At 39.8% G+C, this 27,301-nt stretch overlaps 1 protein-coding gene across 1 annotated transcript; it reads right to left on the bottom strand.

The window, feature by feature from the left end:
* Positions 1-514: 514 nt before the first annotated feature.
* Positions 515-27,282, bottom strand: LOC135472624 (spatacsin-like). Its single transcript, XM_064752221.1, has 29 exons — positions 27,225-27,282; positions 26,910-26,976; positions 26,008-26,179; positions 25,254-25,480; positions 23,914-24,022; positions 23,151-23,310; positions 21,518-21,722; positions 19,689-19,766; positions 17,891-18,039; positions 17,138-17,332; positions 16,550-16,657; positions 16,174-16,375; positions 15,346-15,560; positions 14,330-14,467; positions 13,856-14,023; positions 12,787-12,963; positions 12,260-12,376; positions 11,642-11,792; positions 11,073-11,224; positions 9,717-9,854; positions 9,158-9,215; positions 8,752-8,919; positions 8,066-8,208; positions 7,268-7,375; positions 6,600-6,768; positions 6,026-6,102; positions 4,911-5,060; positions 2,761-2,912; positions 515-2,434 (listed from the first exon to the last, which is right to left on the bottom strand). The coding sequence occupies exons 3-29, from the start codon at positions 26,172-26,174 to the stop codon at positions 2,257-2,259; spliced, it is 4,059 nt and encodes a 1,352-aa protein (XP_064608291.1). The 5' UTR covers positions 26,175-26,179; positions 26,910-26,976; positions 27,225-27,282; the 3' UTR covers positions 515-2,256.
* Positions 27,283-27,301: the final 19 nt, after the last annotated feature.

Genomic DNA, 27,301 nt, shown 5'->3' with positions numbered 1-27,301 from the left:
AAGTTATTTCTGTATAAAGAGTTAATTCCTTGGGACATGGTTAAAATGTTCCAAGAAAACTCTTTCTACTGAGTCAGAGATAAATGGCTGTAAATAGCTCATCAGTATTATACATCTGCCCCACTCTACGCCGACACCCAAAGGTGTGTTTTCAGAACACCTGCCGTTTTAATACATGCATCAAAGCAGGATATTCTTGATAACTTCCCAAAATCCATGTAGGGTCCTCCGTGGCTCAGTCGGTTAGCGTGCTAGCGCAGCGTAATGACCAAGGAGCCTCTCACCAATGCGGTCGCTGTGAGTTCAAGTCCAGCTCATGCTGGCTTCCTCTCCGGCTGTAAGTGGGAAGGTCTGCCAGCAACCTGCGGATGGTTGTGGCTTTCCCCCGGGCTGTGCCCGGTTTCCACCCACCATAATGCTGGCCGCCGTCGTATAAGTGAAATATTCTTGAGTACGGCGTAAAACACCAATCAAAAAAAAAAAAAAAATCAAAATCCATGTACTAACCAGTGTGAGTAAATCCAGCATAAAAGATACGTATTAGTGTCTCTGATATGGAATTCACCAGCCCTATACAAAGGGAACTGAAATCTTGCAAATCACAAAACGGTGGGGCCCTCTACAAGAATTAAATTAACCAGTGATTTTAATATCAAGTGGTAATTAATAATAATAATAATAGCTGGCAAGGTAGAGGGTATTACTTTTTACAGGTTACATGAAATGCTTATATAATTATGTCTTCTGTTCCTGACAGGACATCCCGTGTATATAGTATGTTAAACTTGAACTCTGACTCGCTGTCAAACCAGGTAGTGACATAAGACTTCAGTTCATCAGCAATTTTCTGTGATATTTCTGTATATTTTATTTACATATTTTTTATTACTGTATTGATCTTCTCCTATCTTTAGCAGGCTAGCCCATTTGATTTGTTTTATTCGTTATTTATGTGCTATAACAAAGTGTTAAATACAAGTAATTACTCCATGCTTATTCTTAGCCTTTTTCATATACAGCATTTTTCAAATGCCTGTGCAAATCTCCATCCTTAGCCTGATATGTGTGAAATTGAATAAAAATTTCAGTACACATACAGATATTTCCCATGCTTTCTGTTCTCCTTGCCTGATACTTAACAGTATAAAAGCATTCATAATGAAGCATGGGTGAACCAGTGTAAGTATGCTGTGACTTACTAGGTGTCTACAGCATAGTGTTCCAGTGAGACAGCTTAATACATGCTGGTATATCAGAAATGCAACTCTGTGGGGATGTGACTGAAATCACTTTGGAAATAATGTTAAACCTCCAATCCAGCAAACAAACAGACCAATAGCAGTATAATGCAATAAACGCTGCTTATGTACTTATTTTCAGTACTGAATTATCATCACTTTATTTCTGTGCTACATTTACATAACCTGTGCAAGTCCTGCAATATCGTCCTGCAGAGGATGCACTGTGATATATACATATACACAATACAGCACTATTTACACTTGAGTATATATACACACGTATACATACTGTATACAATTGCACATAATCATTCATTCATATAAATGCACGTCACGTGTACTACCATTTAGGACACTGTCTAACATTCATACATATATACAGTTTCCATGAAGATATTTATATATATATGTGTGTGGCTGGCTATCACAGTTAAGCAGAATTGTCAATAGTAAGCCAATGTAAAAAGTTTTCAATTTACGGTTTCCAAAAAGGAGATCTTTTTCTGATATTTCTGAGGCTACAATCATTCTACCTCTTCACAGCATCTACATGCACGTTTCACATGTGCTGCCTCTCCTTCAGTCCCAGGTATTCAGCACCCCATCACAGAAAGATGCCCAACACTCCCTATTTTCCATCTGTGACACCCTCTCCTTCACTCCCATGTCTTTATAAAGCAGATGGTGAGTCACACTATCACAGAAAGATGTGTAACAGATTTGCACCACACTCCCCATTCTCCATCTGTGTGACAATTTCCTTCATGACCAGGTCTTTATAAATCAGATGGTACGTCACACTGTCACAGGAAGATGTCTAACAGATATGCGCCACACTCCCCATTCTCCATCTGTGTGACAATTTCCTTCATGACCAGGTCTTTATAAATCAGATGGTACGTCACACTGTCACAGGAAGATGTCTAACAGATATGCGCCACACTCCCCATTCTCTGTCTGTGTCACTATTTCCTTCATGACCAGGTCTTTACAAATCAGATGGTACATCACACTGTCACAGGAAGATGTCTAACAGGTATGCGCCACACTCCCCATTCTCCATCTTTGTGACAATTTCCTTCATCCCCAGGTCTTTTGCCAGCTGATATTTGACCTTCACATCTCTACAGCAGCTCAGTAACTTCTGCACCTGTTGCAGGGAGTGACTAGGTTTGTTAGCTAGCTGCTCATACCTGAAGGAAACACAACAATAATTTTCTAGTTAACTACTGGTACATGTAAACTTATAAAGTTACCCATATAGTGAACTATTTCTATTATGATCACTTAACATGAGTGTTTTATATCACTTACTTTGCTTGAGAGCTGTTCTTAACTGACAGTGAAAATTACACAAATAGAAAGGTTTCATAAATCTGTAGAAATGAATTTCATGAAATCTTTGTACAACAGTGGAATTTCCAAATCGAATGCTTTGCTTTAATAGATACATAAAATAGGAAAGTTTCTTTAATTATCTCTTCCCTCAGTTCAAAAAATCCTCGGAAGTTTTCTGTACCTTTCAACAGTCTCTGAAATCAGTGATGGCGTTAGTTTGACGTAGTTTTTGAACTCGGTGAAATACTTCATGTCTCCGTTGATGAGGAAATTTGTACAGAGAGCAGCTGCCCAGTCTGTCCTTCTGTTATAAGCATCGCTCACAATATATGCCTAGTAACAAACAATGACACAGTTTCAAAGCTCTATATCAAAAGGTTTATATAAAACATGTTGACCTCTGCCTTTTTACTTCGCCTAAAGATTGAAATAATGAGTACACTGTGATTTATTATATCTATTTATTATGCCGTTCTCGAGAATATTTCACTTATTGTATTACCATAATATAATACGAGGGCAGCCAGCATCATGGTGGGATGGAACCCACTATGATTTGTATTCACAATTATTATACTACTGTTGAGAACAAGACATAAATCTGTAATGCATACAAAATAAATGTATTAATATCATGAACAGTGTTTGACAGGAATCTTGTGACAGCCACAGAATTTGGTGAGGTTGAGGTATTAACGGATTTCAAGAAGGCCTGAGGCTTGAGGTTGAGGTATTAACAGATTTCAAGAAGGCCTGAGGCTTGAGGTTGAGGTATTAACGGATTTCAAGAAGGTCTGAGGCTTGAGATCGAGGTATTAACGGATTTCAAGAAGGCCTGAGGCTTGAGGTCGAGGTATTAACGGATTTCAAGAAGGCCTGAGGCTTGAGGTTGAGGTATTAACGGATTTCAAGAAGGCCTGAGGCTTGAGGTTGAGGTATTAACGGATTTCAAGAAGGCCTGAGGCTTGAGGTTGAGGTATTAACAGATTTCAAGAAGGCCTGAGGCTTGAGGTTGAGGTATTAACGGATTTCAAGAAGGTCTGAGGCTTGAGATCGAGGTATTAACGGATTTCAAGAAGGCCTGAGGCTTGAGATCGAGGTATTAACGGATTTCAAGAAGGCCTGAGGCTTGAGGTCGAGGTATTAACGGATTTCAAGAAGGCCTGAGGCTTGAGGTCGAGGTATTAACGGATTTCAAGAAGGCCTGAGGCTTGAGGTTGAGGTATTAACGGATTTCAAGAAGGCCTGAGGCTTGAGGTTGAGGTATTAACGGATTTCAAGAAGGCCTGAGGCTTGAGGTTGAGGTATTAATGGATTTCAAGAAGGCCTGAGGCTTGAGGTTGAGGTATTAACAGATTTCAAGAAGGCCTGAGGCTTGACCTTGAATATGCCTGACAGCTGCACATTTTCCTTATTACTTGTTCTGATGCTAATCAACCAATCCTTTTCAACATTAAAATTGCATCAGTTATCTTACAGGCACATGCACAAGAAGACCAATGGTTTATCCTCTGATATTTATTTATTTATTTATTTATTTGTCGGACTCAAGAATATTTCACTTGCACGAGCCCAAGGGAAACCTATGACCATCTGCAGGTTGCTGGCAGATCTTGCATGGCCGGAGACAAAAAACGCCAAGATAAGCTGGACTTGAACTTCCAGTGACTGCATTGGTGAGAGGTCCCTTATCCTCTAATATCAGTTCATAACTGGCAACTGGCAGAACACTTCTTTCAACCCATGAAATACAGAGGCTTTTCCAGATCTCTTCTTTATTTGATTGTTGCTTAATGTAATACTCAAGGATGTTTCCCATCTGACTGCAGTCTGTTATATAGGTGGAGGAAACAGGAAAGCCTAGGGTAAACCACAGGCCTATGGCAAGTTACTGAACACTTTCCCACATGTGAGGTACTGATACACACAGCATACTGGCGGAAGACGCATAATCTTCAATGAATGTCTTACTGGGCTTTGTCTTTGTCTTGTCAATTTGTCAACTGCTTATTTTTCTACAAAGCCACACCTCCAGCAGTCAGAGCAGGAGATTCTGAAAATTGCATGACCATGGCCAAATTTGAACCCACATCCCTTGTGTCCTACTGATTAAAAGAAAAGCACCTGTAACAGCTAGTCCACAGCCCGCTTCCCTCAAATCGTTTATCACTGTCACCAAAAATTCTGTGCCTCTTGCAAGATTAGCTTAGGAGTCGAATACCACTAATTAAAATGTTACTACTGTTCTTACCCATTAACAGGTAAGAATGAGGAAAGTTAACCATTCCTTGAGCTAATTTATATATTTAATGTTTGTCCACATTGGCTTACCTCTGTGAAGCGTGCGTGGTGTCGTATAAACATGGACGCCTCCGTGGGGGATAGGTTGATCAGGTGCACCCCAGAGGACAGTAGGTGACTCTGTAGAGCTACCAGGCGGGCCTGCTTCACACAGCTCTGGGCGTGACGCATACAGTTATCCTGTGGTGGGCCAATGACAGACTTCGTGACACAATGGCACTAACAGTAAACTTTAGATTCAATGATTGTAAGTCGAAAAATCACCACATATTAAATGTAAAAGAGTTGAGCCTTTTAAAGAAATTTAGACAAAGGAGGCCTTGAAATCTGAACATTTGTGTAAATAAACCCAGGCTTTCCAAGGATTAGTTATTGTTTTTCATTACACAAAATAACCTGAAACTGTTGAAAGTTATATAACCACAAACATACTTTGTTCTGATCACCTATAACAGCGCTATATCCTGTACCTTACAGAATCAGTCTGAGACATGTACTTGTACATGTACAGAGATTTATCTATGTAGCACATCGTAATTTGCACTCACAACTACGTAGGCTGAATGCCACAGCTCCACTCTGCATGTACCTGAATAACTGAGTGAGTGAGTGCTTGGGGTTTAACGTCGTACTCAACAATTTTTCAGTCATATGACGACGAAGGAATCATTAGGGTGCATGTACGTGTAATGTGCCTCCTTGTTGCAGGACGGATTTCCACCGCTCTTTTATTTAGTGCTGCTTCACTGAGACAACTTACCGAAGGCAAGTAAGCAGACCCGCCCGAGCCATTATACTGATACGGTCAACCAGTCGTTGCACTATCCCCTTTATGCTGAACGCCAAGCTAGGAAGTTACAACTTCCTCTTTTAAAGTCTTAGGTGTGACTCGATCAAGGATTGATCCTGGATCTACCGGTCCCGAAGCAGACGCTCTACCAACTGTGCTATCCGGGCCGGTCCCTGAATAACTGAATAACTGGATCACCTTAGTGCACGTGCACACGTTTCATCTACTGTCTTATAACAATTACAAATTCAGAATATAATGTCAAAATGTCGCCACGACAGGGCTGAAATACTGCCCATGTTGCATTAAGCCATAATCATTCGTTCATTCGTAAAATCCTCAATGTCTGACTCACCTTAATGTAACTGTCCGCAGCATCGGACAAATACTGAACGACCTTCTCCAGACTTGTCTTAGTGTCTGAGGAGTTTTCTGTTTAACATACATGAACAGGCATACATGATCACAATACTGACTTGCCAATATGGTTTTACTGTGGATGATACTTTGAAAACACCATCTTTTTAAACCAGCAGAATGGGTAGATTTATCTGACTAACACAGTTTGAATGTGGAATATTTCCAGCCAAAAGTATTAAAGGAGAAGAAAACATAAAAATGATGCAAATTTCAAATGAAAAGGTGTGAAAAATTATTTGCAAATATGGTATTATATATTTTTAAGAGAAACAAAATTTGAAAATATTTTTTGTACGGTGGGTATTTGGGACCATCTTTTGGTATATTTGCATAATAAAGTTCCATATTATGATGTGATGCATGTCTAATACATTTTTTTCGATGTAAATATGATGGCGATGCCGATTTGTGGGCAATCTGGTAATGCATCATTCATATATTAAAAGGACAATGACAGTCAATCCAGCTTGGGCCCTAACACCGATGTCATATACACTCAGCAGTCTTACCTAAGGGTTGAGTCTTGAGCTTGGCTAACTGGCGATAGGCGCACTCCTCTAGCATCTGAGCTATTTCTCTGTACATGGTAAAGTTCAGGGCCACCATTGTGAAGGAGTCACTGTCAGTGGAGTGAAACCTCTTTAGGTAATCCAACATGGCCACTTTTAACCTGTCCTCCTGACGAATAACAGAAAGAAAACGTACATGTAAGCTATAGAAAACAAATACTAAAAGGCTAACTGCCCTTTGTGCAGTACTAAACTTCAATTAATCAAACAGACTCATCGGACTGATAAACACCATACATTCAACATGTAGAATGAACTTTTTTCACAGTCTATGATTCACATCATTTAATGGGTTTCAAAACCAAACAAGCAGAATGACACATATGACATATATATTTACTTCACAACTCAGGACACATGTCATTTCCATCAAATTTACATGACTAATTTTGTGTAGGCAAAGCTTCTGTCAAAAATGCCACCAATGATTCACCTTTGTAGGTATAATATTTCTTCATAATTCATAAAATTTAGTTTGTTACTTTAAAAAGATGTCAATCCAGATAGCATGCGCTAAACCAAATACGAGTTCTGTTAGGAATTCTTTGTGTTGATGAAAATATTATGAGACTTGAGTTATCTACGAATGCTGGAAAGCTGAATCCAACCTTTTCCATGCCTTTCCTCAGCAGCAATTCAAACTGATGATTTTGTTTCAAGGCATCAAAGATGTAGGACATTTCACTGTATCTTCCTACCCCAGTCAGTAGGCGAATCTGTAACAAGCATAACATATTATATACATACCTACAGAACTCTAAATGCAGATGTCAAATGTAAGTATAGGTCTACAAGTATCCAGAACAAAATGTTTAGACATGGGCAGATATACTCTAAATGACCATAAATTTCTGACTGACTTGCCCATATTTCCTGATTCTGAGAAGTCTATTGATTGAGTAAGGTGTTTTGAGGTTTGCTTGGAATATGGGATGATATTCTACAAGAAAATTGTAAGTTTCAGCACCAAAAATAATATTTTGGGACATATATTCGATTCTAAAATGCACTTTTGTGGGCCAATTTTCAGGCCATTTAAGGTAAATCATTTGTAAATCTCCCAACAATAGCATTATTTAAGTGTTAATTAATTACTTTTTCTTGTAAGCCCTGGACACACCACTGGGCATTTACTATAGCATTATGCCAATCAGTTAGAATACATTTGATTGGTGTCTTATATAATATTCAAGAATACATCTATTTATTTCACAGGGGTTTCCTGTCTCACTGAGGAACATTTCACATGTTCGAACGTGGTCACCTTTATGATAGAAGGAAACCAGAGCAGTCTTCAGGACCACACATAAAAATAAATACCATCATACCAGAGAAATATCCCTGTGACAGCCGTGAACAGCAACTGTAGTAAGACATAAATCAAGTGTTAACAACAGGCTTTTTACCATAAGTGGGAACTCCTCAGCTCTGGCCAAGCACTCTGTCAGCACCCTGGCTGCCCTCAGGATGTTAGAAATACCTTCCATGTTACAGGCTAAACTGTGGCAGTCATGGGCCCTGATGAGCAGCTCTGTCTGGATGGATAACACTGAAAACACAAGCACAGTCAACTTAATATACACTTTTACACATGTATATAACATAGTGAAAATGGCCGAGTAGGTTAGATCATCTAATTAGCAAAAGGTTCAAGTCAAGCCTTGAAGCCTGGTTCCCATACATCCGGCGGATGATTGAAAATTGTAGACAGCTGATATTTACCTGTTTATTTATTTGATAGGTGTTTTACGCTGGACTCACTCAAGAATATTTCACTTACAGGACAGGGGTGGGCATTATGGTGGGACAAAACCAGGCTAGGAAAACCCACAACCGTCTTTTGCTGACAGCCCTTTCCATATACGGCCGGAGAGGAAGCCAGCATGAGCTGGACTTGAACTCACAGTGACCGCATTGGTGATAGGATCCTGGGCCATTACACCGTGCTGGCATGCCAACCACGGAGGCCACCTCTTTTGTACGGAAACAAAAACATGACAGGGGTGCAGACAGATCCAAAATAAGCTCCATATAAAGACATATTTTGTCAATTCATAATGATCAAATTTTTATCACATGAAGAGACACTCACCAGCCTGTGAAGGGTCAGCCTCATTCCCCGCCAGAGCGGCCACAGCGTCCAGTAACCGGTCACCCAGCATGGAGGGGTCATGACACAGACGTACAAGGTTAGAGAACTCTGTCGCTCCCTCTGCAGGGTGGAAGATCAAGTCTGAACTGCTGGTGCTACTGGCATCACCTGTAGTAAAGGAAACACTGAATACAGGCTTCTGTGTGATCAATCCTGTGTGATCAATAATATGATAACACACACACCAGCTATGAATTAAATGTAATTCTGTAATGAAAGTAAACATGTCATAGCTTCTGCTTGTATACAGACACCACAAACATGTTCAGCTTATCCTTTGCCCCTTGAAGTGTACATAAGTACATTAATCTGAAATGAGAAGAATTCATTATTTAGCCATAAATACCTGAACTGTTGAAGATTTTCAGAGAATGAACAATAGCATCAGAGAGAAACCCAGCCACCTGAAAATACACGAGTCAATACAAACAAATCAACAAGTGGTTAGGACTAAACACGTTCAATGTGAGAACGTAAAACATCAAAAATGAAAAAGAAAAATGGCAAGTGAATACAAGTCCCACAAAACAATTATATCTGTAACCAGACCATCACATTGTACAAAGCCTAAAATGCCTTAAGACCAATAATTGCTACACTCTCCCATAACGACTAAAGGAAGCAAGCGGTATCACTGAAAATTTTTGCCTTTGAGCTTCTCTGTATTTTAACAATGAAATATTCTGGAATGATCTTCCATTTATCCACGTATATTTATCCATTAATTTATCCATTGTGTCACTGAATAAAGAGCCATTGACAAAGTCAAGTTGATGATGCCCTATTCTGCTTTTAACAGTCAAATACAAAAAGGTGATCATCAGAAAGTCCACACTGAGCTAGAGATGGAAGGATAATCTTCAATGTCATTGATAAAAAATGTGGGATGAGTGATCCCCCCTTACCGCTGCATCACTCAGATCTCCTGTTTTCAGGTAATCCTTAGCCAGAATAAACCTATGTGGGTTAGTCTGAACCAGTAACATCTCCAGAATGGTAAAGTCATCACTGGCCATGACGTCTTCATAATCCATACCCAGCACCTACAACATGTCAAATGTACACACGCTCATCTGATTGTTCACAAGTAACTTTATATCTACAGGTAAAACAGCAAAGTCATCACTGACCATGACATCTTCATACCCCATACCCAGCACTACAACATGTCAAATGTACACATGCTCTGCTGTTTGTTCTCAAGTAACTTTATATCTACAGGTAAAACAGCAAAGTCATCACTGGCCATGACATCTTCATACTCCATACCCAGCACCACAACATGTCAAATGTACACACGCTCATCTGATTGTTCACAAGTAACTTTATATCTACAGGTAAAACAGCAAAGTCATCACTGGCCATGACATCTTCATACTCCATACCCAGCACTACAACATGTCAAATGTACACATGCTCTGCTGTTTGTTCTCAAGTAACTTTATATCTACAGGTAAAACAGCAAAGTCATCACTGACCATGACATCTTCATACCCCATACCCAGCACCACAACATGTCAAATGTACACACGCTCTGCTGTTGTCCTCAAGTAACTTTATATCTACAGGTAAAACAGCAAAGGCATCACTGGCCATGACATCTTCATAATCCACTCTCAGCACCCACAACATGTCAAATGTACACACGCTCAGCTGTTTGTCCACAAGTATTTTCATATCTACATGTAGAAACGTAAAGTCATTGCTGGCCACGGCATCTTCATTATCCACACTAGCATCTACATGTACAACTTACTCACCATACTTTTCCTGCAGGCTGTGAACACCCTCAGGCAGCATAGTACACTTAGCCATCTTCCATATCACGCTCTCACCTCTCCTATATCCACATCTACTTGCTCACCATACTTGTCCTGTAGGCTGTGAACACCCTCAAACAAAGCAGTACACTTAGCCATCCTCCATATCACGCTCTCACCTCCCCTATATCCACATCTACTTGCTCACCATACTTGTCCTGTAGACTGTGAACACCCTTAAACAACACAGTACATGTAGCCATCCTCCATGTCACGCTCTCACCTCCCCTATATCCACACCTACTTGCTCACCATACTTTTCCCGTAGGCTGTGAACACCCTTAAACAACAGGAGTGGCCATCTTCCATGTCATGCTCTGACTTCCCTATTTCCACACCTACTTACACAATATACTTATCCTGTAGGTTATGAACACCCTCAGACAACTCAAGAAACCACACTCCCTCTGATGCTCAACCGCCGTACCCCTATTTGCTCACCATGCTAATCCTGTAGGCTGTGAACACCCTCAGACAACAGAAGTAGCCATCCTCACAATGATTTAACAACTTCTCCAGGGTATTCACAGTCTCCTCCCTATCAGGGTCAGTCGCCTCCACAGCAGAGGCCAGGAAACCAGGTAAACTTGACACTGGGAAGGGAACATAAAAACCATGGTACAGATTAGAGGATAGTGAGGCATGGACATCTGTAGAAAAGTTCATCAATTACTGGCCAGAGGTTGGTGATTTACCCTGGCTTCATGCACCCACAAAACTGACTACTGTGGTATGTGCAAAATATTCCTGCATGTTTACTGCATCAAATCAAGTAAAATACAAAACACTTTCAAAATTAGCTGCAATCAGTTTTGCATGTTTATCACATTTAACCACGTTTAACACCACAAAAACTTACCACAAACCTTTCAGTTTAGAGAGTGTATGAAACCCAGCATGAAGTATCACAGTGTCATTAACAACATACATAGAATACACCTTATATTTGAATTCACCCAATTAATCACTTTCAACACAAGCATCAACAACAGCAAACCAAGAGTGCTTACAGCTTTGGGAGTGGGTCATCTGTCCAGCCATACTGTTCAGGCTCTGACGGCGGATGCGGCCTGTCGGAGGACTTGTCTGGAAGACCAATGTCCTTATATCAGAGTCCAGCTCAGCCACAGTTACCTCCCCCTTCGCCAGTCTCATACACGACTGAAACAAAAATGGCAAACGGTCAATCTACTGAAACTGCTGGTTTAATACAGGCCAAGCAGGCAAACGACTATCTTGTTGTGAAACGATCTGAAACTTCACCCAAAAAGACTGAAATGTACCTCACCCTGGCTGACATCAAGTACAATCAGTTTTGGGTGCTTTTTGTGCAAAACTAGATTATTTTCAACAGTTTGGGAAGAAAAGACTCACAAGCCTTTAAGTGGCACAGACAAATCATTCATAAGAAAAAAGGGAAAAATAAGGCCAAAAAAAGTCAGTTAATTGATTATCTTACAGTGAATATTATACTAAAATCAAAACTCAAAGGGCTTAGCTCATGCACAATTCAAGATATCAATTCGACAAGTATTTCTGTCATCAAAGCTGCAAAAAATGCAACCTTACACATGCACTTAAGCCTTGGATCTATATCACGCAACAAATACAATGTAGCTCTTTGTTACCAGTATAATGGCTAGGTTTCTGTTGTAATGCTGGAACACGGACGCCAGCTTAAATGCTTCCTGGATCTGTCCAGCACCCAGGAGTTCCTTCAGTAGCTCATCCAGCCCCTGCTTCTCCTGTTAGAAGTTAAGTTACTTCATGTGACCAACCATTTATGACAAACTCACCACAGATAACCTCACATCGTGCAATGTAAGTGATAAATGAATAAGTCTAGAATCCAATGTTTCTATGATTTGTAAACTGAATGGGTCATACAGATTGAGTTTTTCTTAATTCTTTCAGTACCACATGATCTGCCTTATAACTGGAATTAAGGGTCTACAAGCAGGTCAATACCTGACACTTCAATAATTAAATAGAGCAGAAAGGATTAGGTCATAATGTGGAAAGCAAAAATAAAAATACTTTTAGTTATACCATCCCATGTGTGTGCATGGTGTATGGTAGCTAACGCTAACCCTAATCCTAACTTATTAAGAAAGTGCTCTTCGATGTTGTGGATATGTAGGTTTAGTATGCTCACCATGTCTGTTAGAGTGACCTCCCTTTGTTCCTGACTGAGCTCTCCTGGTTGTGGCATCACCCCATACTGCAGCAAATGCCTTCCCCATTGTGGACTTGTTGGGGTGTTGGGAGTGCCTGGTTTGGAGTCCACAAAGTCAAACACTTCTTCAGGTTGTCCTAGCTTGGGGGAGAGGCCCTGAAGAGAACGAATAAGTGCCACTTTACATGATCACAAATGTAGAAGTGTGATAATCTCAATATACCTTGAAAGGCCTAGAGCTTTCCTCTTGGGTTTCCTTCCAACTACAGAACTGACGGCCATGATATAAGTCAAATATACTTCCATAGGAATAAAAATTCCTACAGAATAATATGAATAAATTCACATAATCAGTTATAAACAACGAATGCATGTTTATTTTGTGCATTCTTAATCTTTCAAATATCAAACGAAGAGATCCAGCTGATCCCATCACAAAAACTCACTTACTCAGCACTGTGGCTTGTTTACTTCATACAGTACATATACATGATCAGAAAGCAGCTGAACTACAGCATATGAACACATCACAAAATACTTCCATCACAAAAACTCACTTACTCAGCACTGTAGTTTGTTTACTTCATACAGTACATATACATTATCAGAAAGCAGCTCAACTATAGCATATGAACACATCACAAAATATTTCCAAACTCCTTTATATTGTTTTACACTTGCTCTCTTTATTCCTGTTAGTTTATATCAGGTTATTGTAATTTACTTTTCTTACACATATATCTCTCTTGATTTGATATGAAGTTTAGCATTTCTCAAGGGACGTGTTTTGATTGATTTTGACTGATTCATCCACCTCACAAGCCCTTTCATAGCTTTTTGTGAAAACAATTTCATTAATTTCTTATCGGACAAGTTTCAGTGATTGCATTAAAAGTATCATTTTAAGTCTTTATGCGCTTCTCACAGTGAATGTTTACATATCAAACAGTGCTTACATTTAATACATGTACATGTATATAGTATATGTGATAATTACACAGCTGCTGAATAAAAAAGCAAGTTGTCAAATCCAGTCCTAGGGGATCACCTGTATCTGCTGTAGTTTGGCCTCTAGCTTACACCTCCACAGACGGATGTAGATGTCTTCTCTCTGTCTCTCCGTTCCATCTTCTAGCCCCTCCCACAGGCTGTCATGTGACAGCTGATACAGGTAAGCCTCCTCTCTCTTCTCCAGTCCACACTCATTGATCTGTGTCTACAGGGAGTGGGTAAAACAGGCAACTGGGTATGTTAGTATGATAGTATGGCTTGTTTTTTTTTCTTAAATGACTGCAGCATGCTCTGAAAAATTCAGATTTCTATAATTTTTCTGAGTTCAGGTCAAAATTTAAACACCCAAACAAAATTACAAATGTAACTCCTCAAAGTGTTACGTAAAAATATATTTAGTTATCACTGTATTAAGAGAAGTACGAGGGGAAAGGACAACGAAAGATCTATCAATAGATGATAAATCAATTCTAATCTTTAAAAACCCATGAAATGTATTTGGATGCTACACCTGGAAGAAGTCCGCTATCACACTCCCCTGGACTTGATGTTGTCTGAACTTGTCCAGGCAGTTTTGCCAGAGTTTGCGCCGTGCTGCTGCAGATCTCCAGAGAGACCCTGACCTCATCTCAGACAACTCTTCTGTCACCTGTAACATCATAAGTAAGGCAACACACGGTATGAGGAGGGATTTGCCTGGACTAATGCGTATATGTGTGCATGTCAACAACCGTTACAGAACACATGCAATTAGAGTACATGAAACATAAAATGTACAAAAATGTGAATGGTGTTTTATGCCGTACTCAGGAATATCTGACTTACATGACAGTGTTTAGGTAAATGAAGGCTAGTGAGCAGAACCCCCAGAGGTATGTGTAATAAATGGAGGAAAGTAGCCAGACCAAGAAAAATGTGTGCAGGGCCCAGAGGAAAGTCAGCCGGCCCCAGAGGAAAGTCAGCCGGCCCCAGAGGAAAGTCTGCAGCCCAGTGCAAAAGGTGCGGAAGACGGAAGTATGCAGGAAAAAAGTGTGTAGAACTCAGAGGAAAGCGAACAGCCCAGAGGAAAAGGTGCATAACCCATCTGAGGAAGTGTGTATAGTTCAAAGGAAAAGTGTGCAGAACCCAGTGTAAAGTTAACATAGCCAGGGGAAGCCGTTTAGAACCCAGAGGAAACTATGAGTGCCTGATAAATTTTCTGGCTTAAGGCAACAACTAAATCAGCAATAGCAAAACCCAAGATGTTACTTGTCAATGTTTACTTGATTTCTGGGAAAAACCAAAAGTTAATTCAGCCCTCCTTCATACATGTTATACAAATGTACTTTTATATCAAACTTTGGATGCAGAACAAAACTCTCATGACAAAATAATACATTGTGTGATACTGTGAAAAAATACATTATTATAAACTGAACTGACAATGTCTGGTTTCTCAGAGCAGGGCATTACAAAAGGGAAAAAATAATTTAGTATAGTAGATTCTATTGCACAGAAACAAATTTAGTAATGAAAGCAAGATGTTACCTGAGCGACAGTAACATGCTGGTGATCTAGGCCGGCTATGGTAGCAAACTTGCGAGCTTCATCATACAGTGACCGCTCCTTCAGTCGAACAACAGCTGTCTTGCAGGCCGTCTGGTACTCAGAACTCGCCGACTCCAGCAGGTCAATGCAGGCCAGTTCTAGTCCAGTGTCAACAGCTATCTGATACAGCTTATGTAGCTGGCTGTAATCAGGTACTGCATAAAGATACAGAACAAACACAACACAGACAGTTTACACAGGCAGATTCCTCACAGAACAAATGGTATTTTGATATCATTTTGATTTCATTTATCAATATGTGTACAGGAATTGACCTCAAAACTGTCCTACTAAAGCATCTGAGATCAAATGGGCAAAATACCCAGTTTAGGCTTATGTCCATATAAAACAATCAGTTGTACATGTGTTTTTACAGAAGAAAAATTATAGAATGAATGAATGCTTCAGTTGTATGACATCGAGGTGGGAGGGAGAGTCCATGCTGCCACTGAAGTATTATGCGGAAGACACCAGATATGACACCCTACCCAGTTACATTATGCTGACACCACGCCAACCAGTCCTGTTCCCTTGCTCTAACCTCTCAGTGCTGACTGCCAAGCAAGGCAGCAACAAGTACCATTTTTGAAGTGTTTGGAATGACTTGATCCGCATTTGATCCCTGTTCACACAACTTCAAGCTGGCCACCAAAGTGGTGAAAAAATTTTAGACACTGAGCATTTATACACAAACTTATGTAAGTAAAACAAATGCATGAAATCATCCATTTTGTTACGTATAAGATTCGAATAAAGCTGAAACTGTACCTGGAAAACTGAAAACAGGTGCAATGTTGACTTGTTCCAGTACACCCAGAAACAGCATGGTTTCATACTGGTTTCTTCCCCTGGTCAGTTGTAGACAGATGGCGCTGTATGACACCTGCTCAAACCAGTCAATGTTCCCCAGAATGTAGCTGGCATCAGGTTGAACAGGACCAGGGCCACTCTTTTCACCATTTTGTCGAAACTGCAAGTTCATCAAAAACACATCCTACAGATACACCAATCATACACACTACATGTACATTACTTGTGCTTTTATCTGAACATCACGTATCTAGCAACACTGCATATCACCTTTCCCCATTTCCCCACAGACAACCTCACAGGTTGCTGACCATTTTACACAGTTGTCACTTACAGCAAACATGGCTTCCTTGAAGCTCTCCAGCATTTTTCTGGACGCTGCGTATTGTTTCCTTTCCTTAAACTCAGCATAAAACATCAGAAATGGCAGCAAAGGGGAATCCTACAATTAGAAAAAACACACATAAAAATGTGAGGGCATGTTTGACCTTGGCTGCTTAAAAAACAAGCACCCTCATCCATCTCTCAGTGTGCTTACAGCATTGAGAAAGCTATGACTAAAAAGGCCCAGGAACATGCTAAGTATTAGTAAAAAACATGGATTACATTCACTCTGTTAACCATTTCAGCAGCAACAAGATACCAGTGCAACAAAATAAAACCACAGTAACCTTTTATATAAACAGTACATTACCATGGTAACTTTAAGTACATTTAAATCTTACATGCCTTTGCAAGTATTGAAAGAAAGACGAAAAAAAAAAAAACAAAAAAAAAACAAAAAAGACAAATAAATAAGTAAGATCTCAACCAAGAAGTTTACAGCAATGGAAGAATTCATTGTTACTCTCAATGACATTTTCTTTATTTCGCATAATTTCAAACATTAACAACATTAATGTGGGTGCATGTATTTGTGTACCATCTGGAAAATGTCAAATCCTGTAGCGAGGGCAGTTGTCCACGACTTCTTGATGAAAATGTCCACAAGGATACGGAGCTCTATCAGTGTCCAGCGTGTTGCCACGACATCATGCTGAGCCAGAAACTCCTCAGATGTAACAGGATCCATCATGGCCACCAGCCAACTGCTCAGACAGGCCAGTCTGGTGGACTCCTGCCATGAACAACACGTGTACAGAATCTATCACTTAGTTTATTCGTGTTTGCATACGAAATCACACAGTGCCTTTCTGGCTCAGTTGATTAAAGAACCTATGACCAATTAGGTGCACATACAAATGCAGCTTTCTCTGTTTTCTCTGTCTGACTGCAAGATCTTTCGGCTTCTGGTGCACGCTCTAACCATTAGGCCACCAAAGCAGTCAAAAGATGGCAGTAAGTTTTCTGGGTTATGGAGTCCAGAATGGCCAGGATATACCATCAACATATGGCAAGTTACCAATAAACCTTCCAAAAGTGACACACAGATATTTATAGTCAAAGCTTTTCATCTGTTCAAAGCTATTCTGAAAAAGGTAATTATGTCTTCAACAGGTATAAATTGCTGGGACAGTCCACTTTTCCCAATAAAAATGAAATTTCAACCTTAAAGCCCTGACCTGTTCCTTAAGGCCCTGACCTGTTCCCCACCACAATATAATGTGAGACTTACATAATGTGAGTGATGTATCTTCATGTAAAAAACAGCACACATCAGAGTTCTAAGACTTACTGGGAATGATGCAGCTAACACAGCAAACAGGGGGTTCCTCAACACAATACTGTGAGAGAGCAAGGACTTCCACTGACATTTGCTGGTCACTGCTGCATACACAACTCCAAACACGTCATCTGGGGCTGATTCAACCTTCACAGAGAACACTGAAAACAGAAACAGAGATAAGCCATACTTACATGTAGGCTGTGGTGTGACTTTGGAAGCCAACATAGTTCTTTGTTAGATTGATTTAAAAGGTTTTCAAAGATTAACACAATACATGAAATTGAAGTACAACATCTGATGTGTGTATTTTTGATCACAAAATGGCAATCTTCTTTTAAGTAGTGATTTACGATTGAATCCATGGGAGAATTGCAATGGATCACTACGACTGCTAAGATTAGCTCATTCTTCATCTCCCAGAACAAGTCAGAAGATGGACAAATATCTTTCATTTCTTCTGTAAAGGGTTTTCCTTGTTGTGGGAGTCATTTGCCAGTGAAAAATTATCTGTTAATTAGAAAACCAAATTAACACTTTGATGCTGACACGCTGTGCAACAACAACACCAATGTAGTATTACAACATGAATTTCATGTACTGAACTGGTAAAAAATAAAACATGTTGCAAGACAATTTAAATTTTGTCTATGTGGAGAATCTGTAGCTGGTATGAAACCATGTAGGAAAAGCACCCACAAAGCAAACGCATGAAGAAAAAACAGTGATTCACTCGAAAGGTTTTTATCACAAAAAAAAGAACTAATGAATTCCCATTTGCACCAATACCCTTTATTCTTTTTGCACCAATACCCTTTATTCTTTATTCTATAAACTTTTGGCTTACTAGGCACAGTGTACCTAATCCTTAAATATTTTCTTTCCTGACTCTGTGCTAGGCCTAATACAAGATGCCTTCACGGATTACATTCCACTCTGCTAACTTATGCTAACCAATACAGGATTTGAACCAACACCCAGATGAATTCAGATAGGCCTGTTAAATTTTATTTGTGAACTTGAATGAAAGTTGAGGCAAAATGTATGTGAATAGCTTATACGTGTATCGATAACATAGGTTTACGACGTAAACACACCAGTCAGATTAAAAAAAATACACCAGCCATTTTGGATTACTTGTTGACAACACTAGAAGCTGCTGCTCGCCTGTCCGTTTACCGGAAGTAGCATACAGTGAAAGGTCTGCAGCCTGGTCATGCCCTAATTCTGATCTCAACATACATGTTTTGAGTTATCCTTTATTTTTTTAGTTCTTTTGACATGAGGTTTACACGATGTTTGCAGTAATATGAATACATGATGTTATTTACACGTCACCTTTATACAAATGCAATAAATGGTAAGACAAGAGCATGAAAGATCATGCCGAGGCACGGCCACACGAGAGTGTTGTCTGCCGGCTTTGGGGCGAGGTCCCAGGCGAGAAGCGTGCGCTATTGAACATGCTTTATTCACAAGAAAGTCGGGTCGGTTTGTGAAATTTACGCGAAGATTTGGCCAGTTTGCTATTAAATATCTGCAGCATGGTTTTATAACCATAATCAACGATAATCCTGCACGCCTCAGCACATCTCCGACAGCCCAGTAAAGAGTCTGTCACATGCCATGTCTGTCAAGTGGAGCGTTATTCAGTATCCCAGAGCGTGATAGGAGTGGTTAACAATTGACTTTTAGCCTGAGTAGTACTGAAAATCACCAAAGGAATACTGTTGTCATACATGGGAATACTCTGTTTACTGAAGGTTTATCCTGAAGACAGCAAGAGACGAGATAAAGTTTGACTGATTACCTTCATCATCTGTAACTCTGATCTCATCTTCTTCATCAGCTGCTAGGTGGCCGTCCTCTTCTTCACTGCTACTGGAATCTTGAATAATAAAAACGACGTGCCAGAAACTTCTCCCACATCAGAGGTTAAAGCCCTTGATATCTCAAGCTTTATGGAGGTTTTTCAGAGGTTAAAGCCCTTGATATCTCAAGCTTTATGGAGGTTTTTCAGAGGTTACAGCCCTTGATATCTCAAGCTTTATGGAGGTTTTCCAGAGGTTAAAGCCCTTGATATCTCAAGCTTTATGGAGGTTTTTCAGAGGTTAAAGCCCTTGATATCTCAAGCTTTATGGAGGTTTTTCAGAGGTTAAAGCCCTTGATATCTCAAGCTCTTCAAAGTGATGATCTTGACAAAAATTAAGGCCATCCTATATGATTTAAAGGTGTGAAATGTATTAGATTCTGTTTTTGGAGCTTTTGTAAAACAAAACGGAAATGGAGACTTTACAACAAACAGTCGTGTTCCTTATATTAAGAATATCTGCACGATTCAAAGTCATCTCTGACTCAAGACGAACTCAATTTGAGAGCTCTGCAAAAATGAGCTAATGACCAAACATTCTGACCTATTGTTATACAGTGGAAGTCAGATAAAGATTCTCTAGACGTATCCCAATTACACATCCTGCCAGTGGTTTGACTGTAACTAGTGCAAGGTGGAACATTTAATTTTTTGTCTGCCATATTCTCAGACCCCCCTATAAGGGACTTTATACCATCTGGTTTTGAAGGGTAGAAACATACTAGAGCAGCTAAAGCTGAGCCAGTGGCATGCTACTGACAACTGCTGGAAGGTTGGTACTGTAGCAGGGCTTGAAATAAGAATTCACACCAGTAACCTATTTGTAGGTTTCAGGATTAGGTTCACCTGTAACCCATTACATTATAGGCTAGGTTACAGTAACTGAATGGCCTGAAACTCTATTATCTGGGGGTATGTATTATGCAGTTATATAGCATTTATTCTCTATTCTTCATTCTCCTAAGTACATCATAACATCATAACGCCCAGTAATTATATAAGTTAGAAATTATTTTCTCAAATCAAAATAATGGTTTCTTCATTTTTTCTATTTTATATTAATGTTAAATTATAGTGATGTAAGTGTAATTTAGTTCATTTTAAGTTTTATACCAAGACGCCACAAAATATAAATTTATATTTTATGCAAGTCTATGGTGTTGATGTAAAAATATGTTTCCTTTTCTTAAAACTGAGTGCTGCATCATTATAATTAGCTACAATGATTTCTGAACATAGCTGTTATTTAAATTATTGTTTTAAAGATTTTAATAGAGCTCATGGTGGCACAGTGCAGAACTTCCATATGCCAAGAGTGTGTGACAGTAAATAAACCAACACTTAACCTGTCAACTGATCAAATGATAAAAGTGCATCATGTCAATGCCTCATACGCCACATTCTAGTTTTCAACACAATATGGTTTTGGATTTTAAAAAGAGACTTTGACTGGGAAGAAGATTCGAAAAGCAGTAAGTTCATTATCATAATTTTTCACTGTGGTTTCAATCTTGCTTTCTTTACACCATGAGTCCAGTTGCGGTGCATCACGCCAGTTATGAGAAATCATTCTGATCATGTAACGTCATCATGTAACTTATCATCATATAACCTCCATGTAACCTGAATGATCGTTCGCAGCTTATTTCAAACTCTATTTAGGCAGCGTTACACAAACACCAACTTGTACATGAAAGAGTTTTTGCTACCGGCACTGTATGGGCTAGAGAGATGGCAAAGTTGTGCCAAACATGTAGTTGTTGATTTACCGTGTTCCTTGGTCTCTCCTGTGATCTTGGCAAGCCCTATTCTTGTATACAGGGAAGAACGAATATCTCTCTGTACACCCTGGGCTCGAGCGAATGAGGTTGGTTTGCTGCTCTGTTCCAAGGATTTGGCTTGAGCATTCTCTATCACATAATGGAGGTGTTCTCTCAAAGGCCGGCTTTTAAACTTGTGTAGAAGTCCATGTAACTGTCAACAAACAAACAACCTATTACACCTGACTTCCAGCAGAATAACACATATTTGATTTATTTTATTGAACATATGAAGAGTTACATGAAGAGCATGCAAGAGTTACATGTAAACTCATTAATTCCAATACATTTAATACTAGTATATATGTGTTCAAGTTCTAGTGATAACTTTAGAACTGTTCTCAACAAAACAAGTTCTCACATGCTTGTGAATACACAGCAATTTTATGCTAGAAAGTGCATCAAGAGAACCACATTAAAGACATGAACAACTGACCTGGGGCCACTTTCACAAAACCACATTAATCAATTTTTCAGAACTATTCTCATAAATGACATTGTCTTATGGCACTATAACCCAGACAATGTCTTACGAAAAATTACGAGAAATGTGACTTACAAATTTTGTGAACGTGTCCTCTGTTCCTTAGGGTATTTTTACACCTGTGGGAAATACATCAAAAACACAAACCACTGACCTGCTCCTTAGGGAACTGGTGCATCTGTGACAACCGAACCAAGAACACAAACCACTGACGTGCTCCTTAGGATACTGGTGCATCTGTGAGAGCTACACCAAGAGCACAAACCACTGACCTGCTCCTTAGGATACTGGTGCATCTGTGAGAGCAACACCAAAAACACAAACCACTGACCTGCTCCTTAGGGAACTGGTGCATCTGTGACAACCGAACCAAGAACACAAACCACTGACCTGCTCCTTAGGATACTGGTGCATCTGTGAGAGCTACACCAAGAGCACAAACCACTGACCTGCTCCTTAGGATACTGGTGCATCTGTGAGAGCTACACCAAGAACACAAACCACTGACGTGCTCCTTAGGATACTGGTGCATCTGTGAGATCTACACCAAGAGCACAAACCACTGACCTGCTCCTTAGGATACTGGTGCATCTGTGAGAGCTACACCAAAAACACAAACCACTGACCTGCTCCTTAGGGAACTGGTGCATCTGTGACAACCGAACCAAGAACACAAACCACTGACCTGCTCCTTAGGATACTGGTGCATCTGTGAGAGCTACACCAAAAACACAAACCACTGACCTGCTCCTTAGGGAACTGGTGCATCTGTGAGAGCTACACCAAGAACACAAACCACTGACCTGCTCCTTAGGATACTGGTGCATCTGTGACAACCGAACCAAGAACACAAACCACTGACCTGCTCCTTAGGATACTGGTGCATCTGTGAGAGCTACACCAAGAACACAAACCACTGACCTGCTCCTTAGGGAACTGGTGCATCTGTGACAACCGAACCAAGAACACAAACCACTGACCTGCTCCTTAGGATACTGGTGCATCTGTGAGAGCTACACCAAGAACACAAACCACTGACCTGCTACTTAGGATACTGGTGCATCTGTGAGAGCTACACCAAGAGCACAAACCACTGACCTGCTCCTTAGGATACTGGTGCATCTGTGAGAACCAGATGAAGGGCAGCCACTGATCATCCCTGGCACAGGCCTCCAGGAAGCAGGTACTGTAAGGGAGCCGGCTGTGGTGACAGAACAGTAGAACCAGGTTCCATTGGAGGGCCGCCTCAAAACTTACACTACAAGAAACAAGGACATATTTTCAGAACTTCAATTTTACTGCCTAATGCGTTGAAGAAACCAAGCAAAACCCAACGCAGCTGTCACAAATATCATATAATCTCTCCAACAGAACACAGTGACTGAAACTGCAAAAGTGACATTAAACACACAACCAAAGGCAAGTCGTCTTACTGGGTAGCTGAAGGTCTAAATGTCTGGGAAAATGAGGGCCATGGAAACACAGACTAGGCATGTCATGCTAAACCACAGGAGTGCCACATATAATAAGTTCAATCACCACACATTGAATCATGGCAGTAAAACTGCTCTGACCTAAAGGACAGGTTTGGGGGAAGGACAAACTAATCTGTCCATATGAAATGTTGCTCCACTGTCATGGATTGACAACTGTATTTTTTTATCTCTCTGATTGATTTCTGTATTTAAGACCATTTTAGTAATATGATAGCAGTCAGGTTGTATTATATTATACATTCTTTAGTTATAACCTATGTCTTTAATTATATTAAGGATGGAGAACTGCACTACTAGAAGCACTGCCTTCCACTAAACAGCTCAGAAACCTTCAAGCCTAAAAATCAGTAGGCCTTTACCGATACCTGGCATGTTTCTCTCTGAGGATGGATGCCATTACAGCCTCCTCTAGACAGCTCAGAACCTGTCCTCCATAACTCCTTGGCCTTCTCAGACATGACAGCATCAGGTCAACTGGCAAATACAGACACCGTTGGGTCAAATGACAAATACACGAATCTTCAGATCAACTAACAAGTAAGTGAAATATCAGGTGAACTGGAAAAAAATATGAAACATCAGGTCAACTGACAAGAACATGAAACATCAGGTCAACTGACGAAAACATGAAACATCAGGTCAACTGGCAAAAACATGAAACATCAGGTAAACTGACAAAAACATGCAAATTCAGGTCAACTGGAAAAAACGTGAAACATCAGCTCAACTAACAAATATAAGAAACATCAGGTGAACTGGAAAATACAGGCAATGTTAGGTGAAATAGTAAATAAATGAACCTTCAGATCAACTAATATAAATAATGACACTTCAGGTCAACTGGCAAAAACAAGAAACATCAGGTCAGCTGGCAACATGAAATGTAGCAAAGCCACAATGAATATATATACATGTATATATTAATAACTAGAATGTGGATGAGCAAAATATCCTCCCTTCCATCTCCCAACAGTTCCAAAAATAAAAGAAAGAACACTAAGAAATGTCAGGACGTCATGTTACTTTAGTTTGGCTTGTTTCATGGGCCATTCATGGTAAGCACTGATTGCACTACTGGTACATCCAGTTTAAATGGAGAAATGTAGCAATAAAAGAATACCATGTACATGAAAATCTATTACTTCACTAAGTGCCTGAACATGAGCAATTATGAAAATAATTATTCGATTGTAATCATGCACAAGTCTGGATTACAGGCAAGAAGTTCAGTACTTTAGGGACAGTTGCATGAACAAAATCTGAATACATGGAAAACCACTATTATGCATAATCCTAAACGGGGCTAATTATGAAAATATTTCCCTGACTGCCATTAAACTTAAGTTTAGCATGCACAACTTCAGATGATACAAATAGGCAAGAAGTATGGTAAGTTTTATAAAAGTCGGCCCAGTGTTTGAGAGGAGATGCATGGGTAAGTTACATGGAAATAGATTCAGAACTTTGGATACAGTTGCATGGACAAAATCTGAATACATGGAAAAGCACCATTACGCATAGTCCTAAATGAGTGTAATTATAAAAATAATTACCTGGTTGCCCTTAAACTTAGGCATGCATAAGTTCAAATGATAAGTAAGACGTATCACTGAAATCAGCGCTGCAGTGTGTGAGATGCATGGACAAATGGACGTACAGGGTGATTCCAATATAAACATTACATGTACACATGAAAATCACTGACTTGTGTCCTGCTCGTTCTTGCGTGCAGAGTTCCGCCTGTCCTCAGTGCTCCCTGATAGACCAGAGTTACGGTGACGTAAAATGGTGTGTGTCACCTGAGCCTGGGTCCTCAGGTGACTACTGTCCTCTCCCAACATCTCTACAAAGGCCGTACAACCAGCAACCACCTGTTCATTGCTCACGTGTCTGATAGCTAAAACGGTCGCCACACGGTATGCCCAATTCACTCTGATCAGGGAAGAGAGACAGGCACAAGATAATGGAAACGAGGTCAATATGAATGCATTCGTTCAGATAGCAGGGTGAATAACTAACACGTACATGTATGTAACAGGGGACTATACGAAAGCAAGGCTTAGTTTCTGATACATAAATGTACACTCACATTTGCAACACTAATAAACTCAGGTTGTATAAATATGACAAGAACACTCTAAAGTTAAATCTGGATGAAATAGCCCAAACTAAATCAGGATGCCTAGTACCCCCCTCTTCCAAATTCATGTCTACAGACAGACAGACAGACAGACAAACAGACAAGGTAATTCTAGTATACACCCACCCCCACCCTCGTTTCGCTGAGGGGGTATAAAAAGTCTGCAAAACTGATCTGTCACAGACTGACACACAAGATGTATTATCCATCCCTTCACATAATATCTAAAGAGAACTAACACTAATACAATTCAGACACTACATGTACATGTAGATATGGTAGATATGTTGTCAGAATGAATTCAGCACAAAAAAAGCACCTTTTCTTTGTCACTGTTGTCGTTCCAGAGTCTAGCTCCTGGGCAAGGAAGGAGAGGAAGGCAAAGGATGGTCTCCCCTGACGGAGGTAGTAGGTGAAGCGGAGGCTGACCACCGGGGCGTACTTTGTCACGAGGTCCGGGTGCGAGAAATAGGGCAACTCCCTCATACATTCTGACCACCAAAATAGGACAGATCATTTATTTATTTGATTGTTGTTTCATGCAATGCATAAGAATTTTTGACTCATATGATGGCAGTTCAGTATTGTGGACGGAGAAAACTGGAGTGGGCATGAAAAACCTCTGACCTCAGACATGTTACTGATGATCATCCCCTACTTGTGATGTACAGATATGCACAAAATATTTGTGAAATTTGTGAAAGGAAGCATCCACTTCTGTACAAGACTACAATGATTGCCTTCTGTCAAAGTGGAAAGACAGTTAATAATGATGATTAGAAGATCAAAAAGCCAGACAAACAGAGTACGATGAAAAGTATTCTGCAAACAGCTTACTAATACATTTTTAGGCAAAATTAGGTAAATCTAGAACACAACGATAGCCATATAAAAAATATTCTAAGCACACAACACTGTAAATGCAACATATGCAAGTATCAACAATTTCAATTATTCTTTAAATGACACTATAGTCCAGGTTAACATGCACATGTACCGGTGTAGTTATTCTTCAACCTTTCACATGTTTGTAAGGTGTTTATTTAAGGCATTATTCTATTATTCAATGTAATTTTGTCTCCAAAATCAAATTAAATTGTGCGCATAAACTGCACTGAAAGTTGCTCTTTCACATGCGGAAAGGTTGAGGAATTAGAGTACATGCAACAGTTATTTTCTGTAAAGTTTTGAATGCTCAGATCCAAATGAAATTTAGCCCACCTTCTGCTGCCAGGTCATTTGTAGTCTGCCATCCAAATAACTGTGTAGGACAAAAAGGAGCACCTTTCTGTAACAGCAAAACAAATTTGAACTGAACCAGTTTGTCTTAATATGTCCACGTGCAGATGCAGCAAACGAGACATATGGTTTTCGGCATGTTTTTATCACCATTTTAGATGCGTTTGAACTGAAGTTATTTCTAATTTGTATCAACCAGAAAATCCCAAATATGATAAATAATGACTCTCTCCACACCAAAAAAAGTCATATTTCATTAGATTAGCTTCATGTACCATGCTTCTGTATAAAACTGACCCGAAGTAACTGATAGACAGTTACGTCTGTTTTCTCCAGACCAGCAACTGAGGCAGGGAAGAGAGCCTGGCTGAGCT

This window comes from Liolophura sinensis, chromosome 8 (assembly GCF_032854445.1).
Source record: "Liolophura sinensis isolate JHLJ2023 chromosome 8, CUHK_Ljap_v2, whole genome shotgun sequence".
Classification (NCBI taxonomy): domain Eukaryota; kingdom Metazoa; phylum Mollusca; class Polyplacophora; order Chitonida; family Chitonidae; genus Liolophura; species Liolophura sinensis.
Note: the sequence above shows the minus strand (reverse complement) of the source record. Positions and strands in the feature narration are given on the sequence as shown.